Here is a 16,827-nt window from a genome sequence, read left to right on the forward strand (position 1 = left end):
AAGAAAAGAAAAGAAAATAATAAAAAGGTCTAATTTTTGGTCACCAAAAAGTAATGGCCGATAATATTATAATTTTTATAATATATATTTTGATTAACAAATGAAATTAATTTCGACCGACCCAAAACTAATCACTCCATATAGAGGGAAAAAAGTCAAGCCGTGTTTCTAGCTTTATAGATCGAAGGCCCGCCTTTAAAGGTTGCTTTCACTCCTTCTTGTTCTATTTTTTTAATTTTTCCTTTTAAAATTCAAATACTTAGAATTTTCTTCACGTGAAACTTTTTTCAGCCAACGTACATTGACATTTTACGTAAAAATACAGATTCTACAGAAATTCTGATCTCTGAATATTCCATTAAATGTCGAATTTTGAGACGAACCCATTTCTCTTTTCCCTTTCATCCACAAATCGCTTTTTTCCGCTTATTCAGGTTCCTGATCTCGCACCCTTAATTTCCTCTTTGAATCTTTTTTAATATAATGTATTTTGAATCAGTCTTCATATATGTATGTAATTCTAGTTTATAGATCTAAGTTCAAATTTGCAGACCAATTCTGTATGATTAATTGATTGATTGATTTGATATGAGCTAATATTGTTTCATGTAAATATAGATAGACATCTATTTGTTTTTTATGATAGCTATGGGTATTTATCTTGATAGAAATTATGTTTTTATTTGGTTTCTGATATATAATATAGCTTTATGGTATCAGTTTAATTTTAAGGTTGTGTGGTTTGGGATGTAATGTGAATTTAATCTAGGTTGCCATTGTGAATTAGGCAGGTTTTGGTCCATAAACTGCAAAATTATTGAGGATTGTGAATGATGTAGGGCATTGGTGATTTGGTGGAATTCTACTCCATGCCATGGTGTATGGGCTAGCTTGTGAATTAGACAATTCTACTCTGCCCCCATGGTTTAGACAGATGGGAAGAAATCCCCTTGTATTTTTTTTTTGGTCACCCTTGGACTTTGAACTTGAGATGTCGTGGTTTTCTCTTGCCACCCTTCTTATTAGGTGGTGAGGGAGTGGTGTAGGATGTGGACCTTTTCTCGGGACCTTTTTTCTTTTGTTGATAATGATGAGTGAGGTCCAGTTCGGTTTGCTTCTTTTATTTTTAATGAATGTTTAGTGAGATAATATAACTTAGTATGAATTATGATGGAAGCATAATATTTTGCACTATGTCATTGCAGCTTAGAACATGGCTTATCACTTGTACCTACTAGGAACTCCATTATACATAATTGAATCTTTTTTAGAATCTATTGAGGTCAAATTATGTTTGTTAGAATTTACAATAGCACAATGGCCCTTATGGAAGAGAAGCTCGTTTGTTATGTTTTCACAAGCACCAATATTCTTATTCTATATCATGTTTAGCTTCACCTACCTCTTCTCAGTTCTGAGATATCATTTTATAGAACAGTTCTCTGATGGAAATGCAATTGGACGGAAGAAGTTTCGATGCATTGTCTTTTATCTTGCTCATTTATGGATACAATTGTCTTTGGAGACTATTTGCTTTGTGGTGCATGAGATATTTCTGGATGTAGTTAATTATTTTTGGGCACATTCATTTGATATTATACTATTCTACAAAAACTTTTTTGGATTCTTTCTTCTTTTTTGGGGAAATATATTTTGCTTATCTGGTTTTTTAAATAAAGAAAGTTTTTTTGGCAGGTTAAGGTTTCAATTACCAGAATTGGCTCCATAGCAAATTGTCTCCAGGCTTCTTATGAGAATTGAGAAAGAATAATGAGACATTGGCTTAACAATGGTTGATATCAGTGTTTCATTATTGAGGTTGCTGAACAGTTCGTATTATTTTGGTTCCTACTTCTTTGCATGGTTGGTTACTGGATCTCTTGGACTCTTGGCAGTCATATATGTTTTCCTTAAATGGCAACGGAAGACATCCCTCAATTGGGTTAAAGCTGCTGCTGTAGCAAAGAAGCAAGTGTGGGAGAAGCTGAAGGTTCCCTTATCCCATCATACATGGATTGAAGATTTTGCTTATGGTGTACAGCCATCCACATGCAGCGTGTGCCTCACATCACTTGTTTCTCCACATACCTTAGGTACAAAAGCTGCATCACGTTCTCCAGTACATCGTTGCGCTATTTGTGGTGTCGCGGCCCATTTTCGTTGTTCTCAGTTTGCCACAAAGGATTGCAAGTGTGTCGCACAGGCTGGTTTAAGCCATGTCCGGCACCATTGGTCTGAAAGATGGACCGACTTGGATGAGAATCCTGAGATGTCTGCCTTTTGTTTCTACTGTGATGAACCTTGTGGTGTTCCTTTCCTTGATGCATCTCCAACTTGGTATTGTTTATGGTGTCAACGATTGATACATGTCAAATGCCATGCCAAGATGTCTGAAGAATCTGGTGATATTTGTGATCTGGGTCCTCTCAGAAGGCTTATTCTTTCTCCACTCTATGTTAAAGATGTAGAAGCTGAGACTAAAGATGGTGCAATGTTAAGTTCTCTGGCAGAAAAAATGAATACCAATGGGCACATCAGACGAAAGCGTCATCGGCACAAACATGGAAATGACCTCATAAATGGTAAAGTGCAAGGCAGTTGTGCTGCAAAGAGAGCTTTGGAATATGTGATTAGATCCCTGGTTGCCTTGAAGCTTTCCCCCTATGAGAAGAATAATGGCTACTCTATAAAATGTAACAAGCTGGGTGCCAGAAAAGTTAGCCAGAATGGGTTGGCCTGGAACAAGCAGGAAAGTAGAATCTTGGGCAGATCTAAAAAGTATGCGCTAGTGGATTTGCCTCAGGATGCTAGACCTCTTCTAGTTTTCATTAACACTAAAAGCGGAGCTCAAAATGGTCCTGCTCTTAGAAGGAGATTAAACATGCTATTGAATCCTGTTCAGGTGGAATATCAATTTTAAGGCTAAGATTTGCAAGTACTCCTGCATATCACAGCTTTAGTTTAAAAGGAAATAACTGGAATAATTAGCTAATGAGCAAATGATAGCATATGTGCTAAACAGCAAAACTATCTAAACTCTTTTGGTCAGAGCCAATCTCTTAAAAACTTTTTAAAGAACCACATATATCATCTACCTTTATCAAAGTGTTTAATCTAAAGCATTTCCTTTTTCTTGCTATGAAAGTTGGTGTCAATTCATCCTATTGCTCCCTCTATTTGCAATATTTTTGCAATAAGAACAGGAAAAGAAGAAATAGAGACTTTTTCTGAAATCTAACACTAATAATCATCTCCAACAACTTCAAGAAAAGGGGAAAAAACTGGAAGTTGCTTGTTTTGTTGTTCTATGTGTAACTAATAAGAGCCCTCTCTTTTCTTCCCTTATTCTTATTTGCGAATAAAGAGAGATTGGAGAGAAACTGGCACCACTTGGATAGCAAGAGAAAAATACCAATATTTTAACAATTTGATACTTTGCCAATAGTAGACGATACCAATGGTTGTGTGAAGCTAAATGGGAGATTTAAGGGTTATTTATGATTAGATATTATATAAAGACCTAATTTAAACTTTTTAGATAGTTAATGGCCTCTGGTATCATTTGTCTTTATCTAAATGACAGTTCATGTCCTAAACATGTTACCTAGCTCAAAATAAATCATCTAATAGATAACTCTTATGGTCCAATTTAGGTATGCTATTTTCTTTGGGCACAACTGTGGAGGCAACAGTTGATGTTTTGCATTATGTAAATGAAAGTGATTGCAACTCTGAAGTTAAGCTTAGCCTTTTGAAATATTTGCTTGTTTTAATACTACGTTAATATAAAAATTTGAGAAAATATGAAGAGTGAAGGAAGCAAGTTTCCCTTTTTTAGGAATGTGGTTACAAACTTTGGACTACCCAAAACAGAAAGAATGACAGTTAAAGTTGGGGCAAAAGGCTTTTGTCATAGTTTGTAACTTACCCATTTTGTTTAGTGGAATTGTTATTTAGTAGCTATAGTGGACGGCTTATGGTTATACCTATTTGGGCTAGAGCTTGGCCCTACCTTTTGCTTTGATCAGGATGAACGTCATTTCCAAGTCACTAATGCTCGTTCTCTCTGACCTGTCTTCTTCATTTAGAATGTGATCTAAGTGATGGCTGACCATCTATCTCCATCCTCATTTTCCTCCTTATTTTGAGTTCATTTTGTGACTTGGAATATTCTAAGTTCTGGAGTTGTTTGTTTTATTATGAAGTTATATCTATAGGAAATTACCTGAAGGCATTTTCAATAGTTGTCCTCCTTTTGACCTTATAAGAAAAAAAAACAAAAGAGTTATCCTCCTTTTGTCTTGTAATTTATCAGTCATGGCAAGTGTTGTCTCTGTGTTCGAACGTTCAGATTGCATAAGAATTTGATTTTCATAAATGCAGGTATTTGAACTTGGTCAGTCCCAAGGGCCTGAAGCTGGTTTAGAATTATTTAGTAACTTGCAGTACTTTCGGGTCTTGGTCTGTGGTGGTGATGGGACTGTTGCTTGGGTCCTTGATGCTATTGAGCGGCATAACTTTGAGTCACCTCCACCAGTAGCAGTTCTTCCTTTGGGAACTGGGAATGATTTGTCTAGAGTCCTGCAATGGGGTGGTGGATTTGCAATGGTTGAAGGGCAAGGTGGATTAAGACCCTTTCTGCACGATTTGAACCATGCTGCCGTTACAATGCTTGATCGTTGGAAAGTCAACATAACTGAAGAAAAATCTGCTCACGACACCCCTAATGTGCAATCAAAGTTCATGCTGAATTACTTGGGTAAACTTCCATCTGTTTCCACATTATGACTTGTTTTCTTATTTGATTTGGGGTTTGGATGACATTTGCCTGCCATAGGATGGGGGGAAGGGGGCTTTTGATGCTAGCCCAGAAAACAATGAAAAGACCCTTCTATTTGTGCTAATTTTAGATATGATGCTTGGACCTGCCTTTTAGCATATATATCACTATATCAGCAATGCGCTCTCTAGGCACCACGTGCATGTCCTTTAACTGGTACCTTTGGATATATTTAATTACTGGAAGCTTTTCTGCTACAGGTATAGGATGTGATGCAAAGGTTGCATATGAATTTCATATGAACAGGGAAGAAAACCCTGAGAAGTTTAATAGTCAGGTATGAACATGCCATTTTGTGCCTCAGTGATCTCTAAGCTACAGTTGTTTTATAACTTAATATGTGAGCCTATATATTTATATGCCCTTGGGAATCTTTTTTCCAGTTGCCCATATATTTCAATGGGAAATAATATGTAGAAAAACAATGGCAAATCTTTAGCGGACATTGTTGAAGATAATTGATTCTGATTGCATGTTGTCAATAGATCACTATGCTGTAGTTTCTCTCCATATTAATTAAATTCATCTCACAATTTACTGCTTGTGTTGTGTGTGTGTGTGTCTAATCAAGTTTCTCCTACAGTTTGTAAATAAATTGCGATATGCAAAAGAAGGTGCTAGAGATATAATGGGCAGAACTTGTGCAGATTTGCCATGGCAAGTATGGCTTGAAGTTGATGGGAAGGACGTAGAGATCCCCAAGGTATACACATTGCAAAATCTGGAAGTCAAACTTTTTCTTGCTTTCCCATTTGTAATTCCTAATCAATCCCCTTATTTATAATTCGATCAGGATACTGAGGGCTTGATTGTGCTGAATATTGGTAGCTATATGGGTGGAGTTGATCTGTGGCAAAATGATTTCGAGCATGATGATGACTTCAACGACCAGTCAATGCATGACAAAGTACTTGAAGTTGTTAGTGTTTCTGGAGCATGGCACCTTGGCAAGCTACAGGTGTGGAAAGCTTCTCCTTTTCTATCTATTCATCAAATTCTCACTTTTGTTTTTGACCCATCTAAGAATTTTAGCATATGTGTTAGAAGATTTTCTTGTAGATTCGATTTTTTGACCTTTTTAAAATTTTAAATTGATTCAATTGTGAAATAACACGACATGTATATCTAGGGAATAGTTTCTTCAAAGCGAATTCTCCCCTCTTATTCTTCTTTCCTTCTTAAATACATGTTTTCTTGTCAATGTTTGTCCTCCATTATATAGCATTATGTGATCTTTGGCTTGGTGATTTAACATTTGTCTTTCCGCTCGCAATTGATTGTTCTCAGTAAGACTACGAAGAGTGTAAAAATTCTTCTTTAGCAACTTGGTTTTGACCATTCGGAAGGAGTTAACAAATTCCAGAAATATCGTGTTAAACAATTGAAGAAGCAAAATTTAACAAACTTATTCCGCCCACCAAAAATTTCTATAAAAAATTCTCTCTCTCTCACACAAACATACACACACCAGACACACATGGAGTTGCTTTGCCTGAACCACCCATGTGCCATGTCAACCTGACACGATTAGGAGACACGAGTGTGGAATTTCCTATCAGGCTGCCACCCAATTAAAGTAGATTGGTTATTTTGTCTTTGGAGAAGACAGAAAAAAGAAGAGAAAAATGGCAAGAAAACGTGATTCCTTGCCCTGCTGTTTTCCTCTTGCCTTCTGCTTCCCTGCTTCTCTTGTTGTACAGCTCTTGGATGCTGATGTGGATTTATTAGAACATTTTGGATTTCTTAAGTAATGTCATGGAAAAGCTGCATCCTTTCTGAAAAACTTAGACCTTCAAAGCAGCAACATTCAATGATAAAATTTGTGGTTCATGATACATAAAGGGATGTGGATAACCAAATAATACTTACATGTAAACGTGTCTTTTTCACCTTGTTATGTACCTGTGTTTAACGTGTTATCTGGATCTTTACATATCAACCTTTTGACATTAAACACCCACCAAGTCTGTGTAGCATATTGCTCTCTCTCTCTCGATCGATCCCTCATTTCGCCGTATAAAGATTGTCTTATGGAACTTAATCACACATTTAAATGAATGACCGAGTATATTATATGCTGCACATTTAAGCACTTGAGGACTAGCTTTCGTACTTTGTATAAAGAAGCTGCTGCCTGGTGCCTGCTTCCCTGGCACATACTCTTGAAACTTCTCTCTTGAATATCCAAATTTAAGTATGTATACTGACGGCATTTTCCTTCAACTACTTACTGAGATTAACCAAAGTCTGCATCTTTCATCCTCCCCCCCCCCCCTCTTCCTGCTTTACGTCTTCTTCTGCTATTTTGCTTTCCTTCTTACAATCTTTGACTTGTAGGTAGGACTTTCTCAAGCGAGGAGGCTAGCCCAAGGGGGAACTGTAAAGATACATGCTTCTAGTCCTTTCCCCGTTCAAATTGATGGGGAGCCTTTCATACAGCAACCGGGTTGTCTAGAAATAACACATCATGAACAGGTATCTAATTTTCCTTGGAGTTCACATAAATCCTGAAATGAAATGACAGAACGTTATATACAAATTAATGAAGTAGGTTCTGATATTTTTATGATTTGACACCTCTTGTATGTGTCTGGCCTGAATTCTGACTATTGATCGAATGGATATTTCTGAAACAGTAGATTTAAGAATGGCAAAACTTTTATTTGCTTATGGCGTTTGACTTTACAAAGAGTTAGGTTGTTGATAACTTCAAAATACCCATCTTTATTTGCTTTAAGAGAATCCCATGGTATTAGTATCTATTTTCTTCTGGTTTTGCACTTAAATGCTGCGCAAGGCTGAACTCAACGTAAATTGGACACCACAAAATGGGTTGTATGCCCTTTTCTTTCCACATTTTGATGCATATGAGTAAATCTAAGCTTATTCATTTAGTAGTTATTTCACCCTAAATTGTTCTGCCATTCTAAGGCGGCCCAGCTCACTCTTATAGCCTGTTTGGCCAAGCTTTTTTTTGGCCAAAAGTGTTTTTTTTGGCCTAAAGTACTTTAGGCCAAAAATTAAGGTGTTTGGCAAAGCTTTTGGAAGGAAAAAAAGTGTTTTTGAGGAGAAGCAGAAGCAGTTTTGGAGAAGCAGAAAAAAGCACTTTTTTGAGAAGCACTTTTGAGAAAAATACACTTAGAAGCAGTTTTTTAAAGCTTGGCCAAACACTAATTGCTGCTCAGAAGTGCTTTTCAAACTAATTAGCCAAACACAAACTGCTTCTCACCAAAAGTACTTTTGAGAAAAGCACTTTTGAAAAAAAGCAATTATCAAAATAAGCTGATTTTTGCACCTTGGCCCAACGGGCTATTAGTCTAGCTTGGTATTCTGCTGTAATGCACGCAAACTATTTTTTTGGGTGATTTTATTTCTTTTGATTGAAATAGTTACTGCTGCATGTAAATGGTGCTTGAAGATCTATCAATTTTCATGAATTACAATCGAACGAATTGTATTACCTTTACAGAAGAGGCTTGCGGTGTCTAATATTTCTCCTTTCTACTTGCATTTTGAATTCAGGGAATATTGCACTCTCGGTTCCTCTTCATGTGGATATAACTTCCTTGAAGTGTCAAAATAATAGTTTTCAGTATTTCATTTAAAATGTCATAATTTATGTCCCTCCGACTTTTTCTTCTAGTTGTGATCTATTCTCTGCTACATAATGTTTCACGGAAAATAATTTCCAGTTATATGCTTCCATCCAAAGTTTTATGCAACTTTCAAGTTTCAGCACAAATGTGTCTGTAACTCGCTTGAACTTCAAAAGGAGTTAATTGTCTTTCTCATTCAAATTCAAAAGGGAAATTTCTGGATCAAATTTTAGAAGGATTAATTCTTATTTTCAATCTGGCTTCTTTACGGCACTTGTCCGATTCCACTGGGGTGGTTGTTGTTGTAATCTGGCATCTTAAATCTCCTTACTGTTTGTTTCCAGATGTTCATGCTGAAGAAGGCATCAGGTTCCAACGGGCCTAGAGGTCACGCGGCTGCAATTATGACAGAGGTTTTGGTGGATGCTGAATGTAAAGGTCTCATAACTGCTGCTCAAAAGAAGGTACTTCTTCAGCAGATTGCTCTCCAGCTTTCTTGATTTCCACCCTTGGTGAATATTTTCACTTTCATAGACTGACCTCAATCAGCTCATACAAACACAACCTTTTTCCATTCACATTCTTTTTGTTTTTTCCTTTTTTTCTAACCAGTAGTTTGTGCTTGAGGGAAAATTTTGTACACTAAAGAGAATGAAAAGATTTTATACACTAAAGAGAATGAAAAGATACTATAGGAGATGTGAGTTCCAAATGTAAAGATTGAGTATACGATTGTTGTTTTCTACCAATAGGCAATCTCGTTAACTATTGACAACATAAAGGGTTCATTGTGGTTTGACATTTTGATAAAGGTATTATTTTTTTTCCTTATTTTCTTTTTAATTTGTATGATGTATCATACAAGTGCCTCTTTTACCAGGTACAGTTTTAAATGGTATGATAAAAACCTTGATGTGTTTATTCACAATATGACATACTATAGCTACTTATTTATGATATAAACCTTGATGTAATCTTGCTTGAGGCAGATTAAAGGAAATCCCAAAGTATATACTTATGTTGCTATAGCGATTTATGCATGGAAAAAACTTATGCACGAACACGTATTTGTTTGATTGCTGTCAATATCGGGTGTGAATAAACTTTTCTCATTTATTCTTTAACAATAACATCATTGTAACCGAACGGTCAAAAGTTAAAGAGTAGTCAAGATTTATCACCACTGTTTTGTAATGTTTCAATGGAAGCCCCTGATAATTACTCCCTCCGTTTCAATTTAATTTGATTTGTCACAAAGTTTAAGGAGAAAAAAAAGACTTTTGAAACATGTAATTCTAAAAGTTTACGGGGCAAAAATTTTATAGGGCCATGATATTTATGTGGCTATAAAATTTATTGTTAATGATAAAGTGGGTAAAATAAAAGTATAAAGTTAAATTATTTTTAAATATAAAAATATGTCATTCTTTTAGGAGTTTGAATAATAAAAAAAAGTATCATTTAAATTGACGGACGGAGAAGTATATTCTTGTAAATTTTGGTTTATGCACAGGTCATGCAGTTTTAATATTGTTTTTTTCTCTCTTGAGTTGTTGTGGATAGGACAAAGTCAAACATCTTTTTATGGTAAAGATTCAATTGATTTGACCTTTATGCATGCATTGGATATAAATTTGCAGTACCTTGGGAGTTTGTGTCCTTTAAAGGATGAAATCAAACTTCTGGTTGGAAAAGAGAAAGGAGGAAATACTAAAACAGGAAAACTGCTTTATTACGCACATAGGAAAGTTGGAAAAGTTTGGGGGGAAAGTACCTTTGAGAATATTTATTCCCAAATAGAGAATGACAAAAGATGGGTCCCACCATGTTAGTTTAAGGTAATGTATTGTTGTTATTTGGTTTGCTTCATTTGCAACTTGAATGAATACATCATCTAATTAGTTGTACACTTGTACTAGTACTAGGTTAAAAGTACTTTCTTCGTCTCAATCCCTTTGGAATGTACCCAAAAAAAAAAGTCATTTATCAATAATTAGCCATTTCAGTTATGCTACAAAAAATAGCCCCAAAAAATTACAAATAATACTCCCTCCATTCCAATTTATATGAACCTGTTTGATAGGGCACGAAGTTTAAGAAAAAATAAAGATTTTGAATATGTGGTCCTAAACAAGTCAAAAAGTGGTCCAAAATATTTGTGTGGTTATAAAAGCTTCTCATTAAGGGTAGAATTGAAAGTTTAAGCTAAATTATTTTCAAATTTAGAAAGCGGTCATTCTTTTTGAAACGGACCAAAAAAGAAATAAGTTCACATAAACTGGAACGGAGGGAGTATAACATTCAAAAAATATAGGCAATTTTTTTCAATGAATATTATTGCCATTTTTGAAAACACATAGACGAGGCAATATACAAAATTTGACGAAGTTTGAAGGTGAGTTAGACTAGTTTGACGTCAATTCATTCCCAATGATAAATAATGTTAAGAAATTACGCAAAAAATAACCATTTTTAATGGGCATGGTTGAAATTCGTTGAAAACATATAGATGATGCAATATACAAAATTTGAGCAAGATTGGAGGTGATTTAGAGTGATTTGATGTCAAAATTCATAGTTAAAATTAAGTTTAAAAATTCTTCTATGACACATGTATCAAATGTGTAGCACGCATGTATCTCAAATACAGGTATACATGGAAATATATGTGATACACATATGATACACACATGTAATACACAAATGATGTATAGTGTGATACACATATGATCTTCTTCCATGTTCATCTTGTTTACTTCAAATATGGCTGAAATTTCAGTTCAAACCACCTAAAATCTTCACCAAATTATCCCAAAATTGAGATTCACACTCCTTAAGATTGACCCAATCTATTCCAACAACACCCACTCGAAATAAATTCAAATTTTTGAATTCAAGTTTAAGCAAACTTCAATAGCTATCCATGATGTTTTAGTTTAATCCTTTGACCCAATCCAACAAACTAATATTTAATAGTGATTTCTAAATTGAGTCAAGGTGCTTGATTCTCTAAATTTCAACTTTAAAGGAACTAAAATACTGCAATATTGTTGAAGTCTCAAATTTGAACTATCTTTGTGTTTTAGCAAAATAAATGTGCTACAAAATGATATTTGGGCTATTTTGGTATTATTTATTTATTTATTTGCGATTATAGAACTGTAAATTGCAATGCTTTGATATGCTGGATTTACACTACCTGAATGAATTTGGACAACTTTGATATTCTGGATTCACAACTATCCAGAATAAATAAATAAATTGCAATTGCAATGCTTCTTCTTCTGTTTCCGGGTACGTACTTGATATCATTCTTTTATGTTGTCTTATTTGATGCTGCAGCTTTCAGCAGCCATCTGGATTAAACTTAGTTTTAGAATTTCTTTTTAACACTAATAACCAGGTGGTGTCGTCCATGGAAAAAGAAAAAAAAAAGGCTTGAAACTTTGATATTCCATTTAAAATGAAATAGAAACTCCCACAAAAGTTCGAGGGTGCTGAAGAAGTATTAGGGATAAGTGATTAGGTAAGATATGGTGTTGCTCCAGTTTATGAGGACATGACCATGGATAACAAGGTGTGGAAGTTGAAAATTAAGGTAGAGGGTTAGGATAGGTAGCTGAGCGTTGTCCTTATCGGTAACAGTAGCTTTAGTACGTGATTTAGTATTATTTGTGTATTCTTGTATCCCTTGACTTCTGTGATTACTGGGTATTGCTTTTGTGTCGGCTTTTTTATTGTAGTACCTAGTGTATTTAATTTTGTATTTTTGCTTCGGTTTTCTAATTGGTATGCTTGCTGTTATTGCCCTTCCTTTTACCTATCCTAAGTCGAGGGTCTTCTGGAAACAATCTCTCTACTTTCTTGAAGGTAGGGGTAAGATCTGCGTACACACTATCATTCATATATCCCATTTGTAGGATTAAACTGGGTTTATTGTTGTTGCCACAAAAGTCCGACTGTACAGTTGTAAACTATAAATTTTAGGCACAAAATGTATATGCAGTTTTCAATAGAATGAACCTAATACCCAATAAAAATCATATATGCATTACGAATCCCTTAATAACTTTTTATAATATGCTTGTTCGGTGTGTATTAAAAACAAAATTATTTCCCTTATTAAACTCTTGTGTTCAATATATACCATCAAACAAATTTAGGACTCAGCAGCAATAAGTCAGGCAAATGACGTGCAAAGAAAGTTTCTATTTTTGGAAACTAAAATAAAATAAATCATGCAGTTGAAGCAACTTGTAAGAGTGAAGACAAAGAATTGGGCCCCATTTCACGGAAGCGGAAAAAGCCCACCGTTGGAGCCTTATACAGCCTTTCAATCGTAAAAATTGTACGGGGCGTCATATTTGGTCGCCCCCATTTAACCTATACAATTTTTTTTTTAAAGTTTTAATTTGTACCTACTTTTTAAACAACTTCAGCTCCCTTTCTCCTCCTTCTTCTCCTCCTCAAAGTTATATCCGCCCTCATTTATCTTCCTGTAATTATATCCCACGACAATTAATGCTTAAAGGACCATATTGGTCACAAGTATGATCAGGATGGATATTTTGGTTAAAAAAATAAATTCAAATCGACATTTTATTCTAATAATTAGAATTTTCAAGATGATATGCGATACTATTTGACCTCTGACTGATCCAAGTCTTTGGGATATGAATTTGATAACTGTATGTCCTTTAAAAGACCACTTGAAACGAAGCAAGAAGAATTGAGCCTCATACTGTAGGCCTAGCAGGTACACAATGACCAACTGAATCCGAGAGGATTAAGAAGGTATCAGATTCTGTCTACGGTTTCATTGACGAGTGTGATACAAGTTTGGTATCACTTTATCATTTACAGTAACTTTTCAACAGCTGATCACCTACTGGAGCTGAAGTTCGACAGTTACAAAATAAAAAATTCGCTAGTTACAAAAGAAAAACTTCAGCTCTAGAGCTGAAGTTCAAAAACTTCAGTTGTAAAGCTGAAGCTTACAAACAAAAAGCCAGTTACAAACAAAAACTTCAGCTCTAGAGCTGAAGTTCGACAGTTACAAAACAAAAATTTCAGCTCTAGAGCTGAAGTTCCCTAGTTACAAAAACAAAAATTTCAGCTCTAGAGCTGAAGTTTGCCAGTTACAAAACAAAAACTTCAGCACACTTTAGTCTCGTCTACTAGAATGCTAAAGTTTTGTGTGATTGCCTTTGCTACTTCAGCTCCGTATGCTGAAGTTATGCGAAAAAGTGGGTACGCTTGCAATTTTTTTTTTGCAAAGCGGGCACAAATTAAAACGTGACCCAAAAAGCGGGTATAGATGCAAATGCCCCCTTTCAACCCTATTTACTTATTTCTTTTCTTCCTTGTTTCCAAAAAATTTCACATAATTTCCAAATGCTAACCAGTAATCAAAAGTAGCAGAGTGAAAATAATAAACAGTTTGTTGCGTGCAGAATTAATCATAAACAGGTTATCGAATTTTCATTGATAACCAAATTCTTCAATCTGATTGTATTTTGACGTGCAGAATTAATCTAGGAATGTAACTAGTATTCATAAATTAGTCGTGTTGCATGCAACTTGAGACGACATGCTATTTTTTCAAATAAAGTTATGCAGACAGAAGTCTGGCTAGTGTTGTAATTCAAAAACGTGTAGTGAGGGGGACTGGACCTTACCTCAGAAACATGGGTGATTCCATCACCACAAAAGCAGGAAAGGGAGGTTTATGTCAAGTCCTCCTCTTCCTAATAAGCCTATATACAACTTGACTAACAAAAAAATACTCTTTTTTAAGAGAGTTGCTGATATGGTTGAATAATGATTAAGCTCTGATTAGTAAAAGTGACAAACTTCGCTAGACAATCTGCAACTTGATTGCCTTCTCTAAAGCATTGGTTCACACAATTATATTTGCGTGGTGAATAGTGCTAATAGCTCAGTCACTCACCATCCATCTTGATCTACAGATTATTAGTGTCTGTATTTGTGAACATGTTGGTGAGGACACACACGCTATTAGGGTACGCGTTCGCGTACCTTATACAAGTGAATATATTATCTTAAAAAATTAAATAATTATTATTAAATAATGTGTTTGATCTATTGAACAAAAGTTTTAAAAAATATAGAAGGGGAAAACAAGTAATGCCCAAAGCTCTGAAGGCGCACGTTAAGCAGGGATAGCTAACGTATGCACAAAGAAAATGGCCCGACGAAAATCACAGGTAATTGCTCCGCCTACACTACCGGAGACGGATGAAGGAAGTAGAATGTTTACACCAGAATCTGGGGTACCACAAGCGCTAGGTCAGATGCAATTGGTCCACTGGATGACTGGAATGAGGAGTGCCCCAACGGTAATGCAAGCTTCGAAATGTGTTGAAGATGAAATTCCCAAGCCAGCGGAATTAGATGCCAGTACAACAACGAGGAAATTGACTTTCTCGGTGCAACGAGCAAACCCTAGTCGACCAGAGTGCACACTAGCTGATGTGGTTCAAGGAAATCGATCTCAGCAACATGGGCTTCAATTGGAGTATTATCCGCCGATAATGAAGGAAGGGATGAAGATTGTTAGACTGAATCAGGCTGATGTGGCAGAGCAAACCCAGAAATGAAAAGTAGCATTAATTGGGTATATTCTGGGTAGAACTCCCTCTTTCAAAAAAATGCTCAAATTTATGTATGGTGTGTGGAACTTCATCACTACACCATAGGTATTTCGTGGGGTATTTTATATTTCAATTCAACTCAGAGAAAGATAAGAATAGAATTATTCAACAAGTCCCCATACGTACCAAAATAGACTCATGATCTTGAAGCAATGATAGCCTGACTTCCACATGAGTAAAGAAATGACTCGAACTGTGTCAATTTGGGTCATATTCCTAGGATTGCCAATTCAATTTTGGACAAAGGAGAATCTGGGATGCGTAACTAGCTATCTAGGAAAACCTATATGCTCAGATAAACTCACAGCATAAAGGGATAGAATTTCCTACGCGCGGATGCTTGTTGAAATGAATATATCCTAGGAGCTACCTGATAAAATGTTCATTGAAGAGGCAGATGGAACATGTAGAGAACAATGGCTGGATTATGAATGGAAACATTCATTTTGTGAGGGATGTTTCCAGATAGGGCATCATACAGAGAATTGTGCAAAGGCACCATAGGTGACACAAAGACAACAACCTACTGACGCTAAAGATAACATGGTGAAAAATGGTACACAACAGAGGCAGGTGAAAGCAGTTAGACAACAAAATAGAAAACAACCTGCAACACAGTGAAGAATGAAGCCTGTTACTAAGCAACTACAAGTGCAAAAGGGCTCTCAGAATACTGAGCAACCACAAAAGCAATAGGCTACTCAAGATACTACTGAGCAAATTACTGCGTTAGAGGTGGAACCATCGACAACAGTACTTCCACAATAATATACTAGAGGGAAGCAAGTGATGAAAACTCAAGTATAGACACAACTGAAAGGATCTCTAACAGATGCCAACTAAGAGAGTATGCTGAGGAGAAACAGATATAGTCCATTGAGAATACAAGATAATAGTAGCACTGACAAGGTGACTGAAGGGATTAGCCTCAATGAGGAAAATCCACCATGATAATAAGTTCCTGGAACATAAGAGGGCTGAATAAGCCCTTTAAGCAGAAAGAACTCAAGGCCTTTCTGCTGAAACATAATATTACTATATAGGGCTGCCTTGAGACGAAGATAAAGCCTAGGAGTGTTAGCAAAGTTCGAGGAAAGTTCTGTAAAGACTGGAAAATATACTCAGATGAAGTTATAAATGACAATGGATGATCTGGCTCTTTTGGAAGAAAAATCTAGTTCAGGTCCACATATTGCTGGTCACAACTCAATTGGTACACTGCAAAGTAAAGGATAAAGGATCGTAATTTGCATGCTACATAACATTTGTGAATGGGAAAAACAATATAAGTGAAAGGAGAGATCTCTAGGAACGACTAAGACAAATACAAAGTACTATGCATGAAGCTTGGTTGGTCATAGGGGATTTCTATAATGTGTTTTCTGTAAATGATCGAATCAATCGGCAACCTATGCATCAAGTTGAACTTGTGGACTTTCAAAATGCATAACTGACACTGGCTTGGGACAATTGAACAGAAAAGGCTGCCAATGGTCATGGTGTTATAAAAGGAATGCAGAGAGCAGAATTTATAGTAATATTGACTGGGCTTTTGGGAATGCTTCTTGGCTTAAACATTATAGTAGTCTAGAAGCTATTTTTGAAAAGCCTGGAGTTTCCGATCACTCTCCTATTATCATTAGTACAGACGTAGTCAAATCTTACCTGCCAAAATCTTTTAGACTATATAATTTGTTATTAAATCACAAGGAGTTTG

At 35.7% G+C, this 16,827-nt stretch overlaps 1 protein-coding gene across 1 annotated transcript; it reads left to right on the forward strand.

Annotated features, from left to right (window-relative positions):
- Positions 1–277: 277 nt before the first annotated feature.
- Positions 278–9,267, forward strand: LOC107822270 (diacylglycerol kinase 2-like). Its single transcript, XM_075225504.1, has 8 exons — positions 278–434; positions 1,696–2,902; positions 4,384–4,759; positions 5,041–5,117; positions 5,424–5,543; positions 5,634–5,798; positions 7,178–7,315; positions 8,781–9,267. The coding sequence occupies exons 2-8, from the start codon at positions 1,790–1,792 to the stop codon at positions 8,934–8,936; spliced, it is 2,145 nt and encodes a 714-aa protein (XP_075081605.1). The 5' UTR covers positions 278–434; positions 1,696–1,789; the 3' UTR covers positions 8,937–9,267.
- Positions 9,268–16,827: the final 7,560 nt, after the last annotated feature.

The sequence above is a fragment of the Nicotiana tabacum genome, chromosome 11, assembly GCF_000715075.1.
Source record: "Nicotiana tabacum cultivar K326 chromosome 11, ASM71507v2, whole genome shotgun sequence".
Taxonomy (NCBI): domain Eukaryota; kingdom Viridiplantae; phylum Streptophyta; class Magnoliopsida; order Solanales; family Solanaceae; genus Nicotiana; species Nicotiana tabacum.

Coding starts and splice junctions, on each gene's coding strand:
- LOC107822270 (XM_075225504.1), top strand. CDS start 1,790: ATGGTTGATATCAGTGTTTCATTATTGAGGTTGCTGAACAGTTCGTAT. Junction 2,903..4,383: donor TGCTATTGAATCCTGTTCAG/GTGGAATATCAA, acceptor TCATAAATGCAG/GTATTTGAACTTGGTCAGTC. Junction 5,799..7,177: donor GGCACCTTGGCAAGCTACAG/GTGTGGAAAGCT, acceptor TTTGACTTGTAG/GTAGGACTTTCTCAAGCGAG.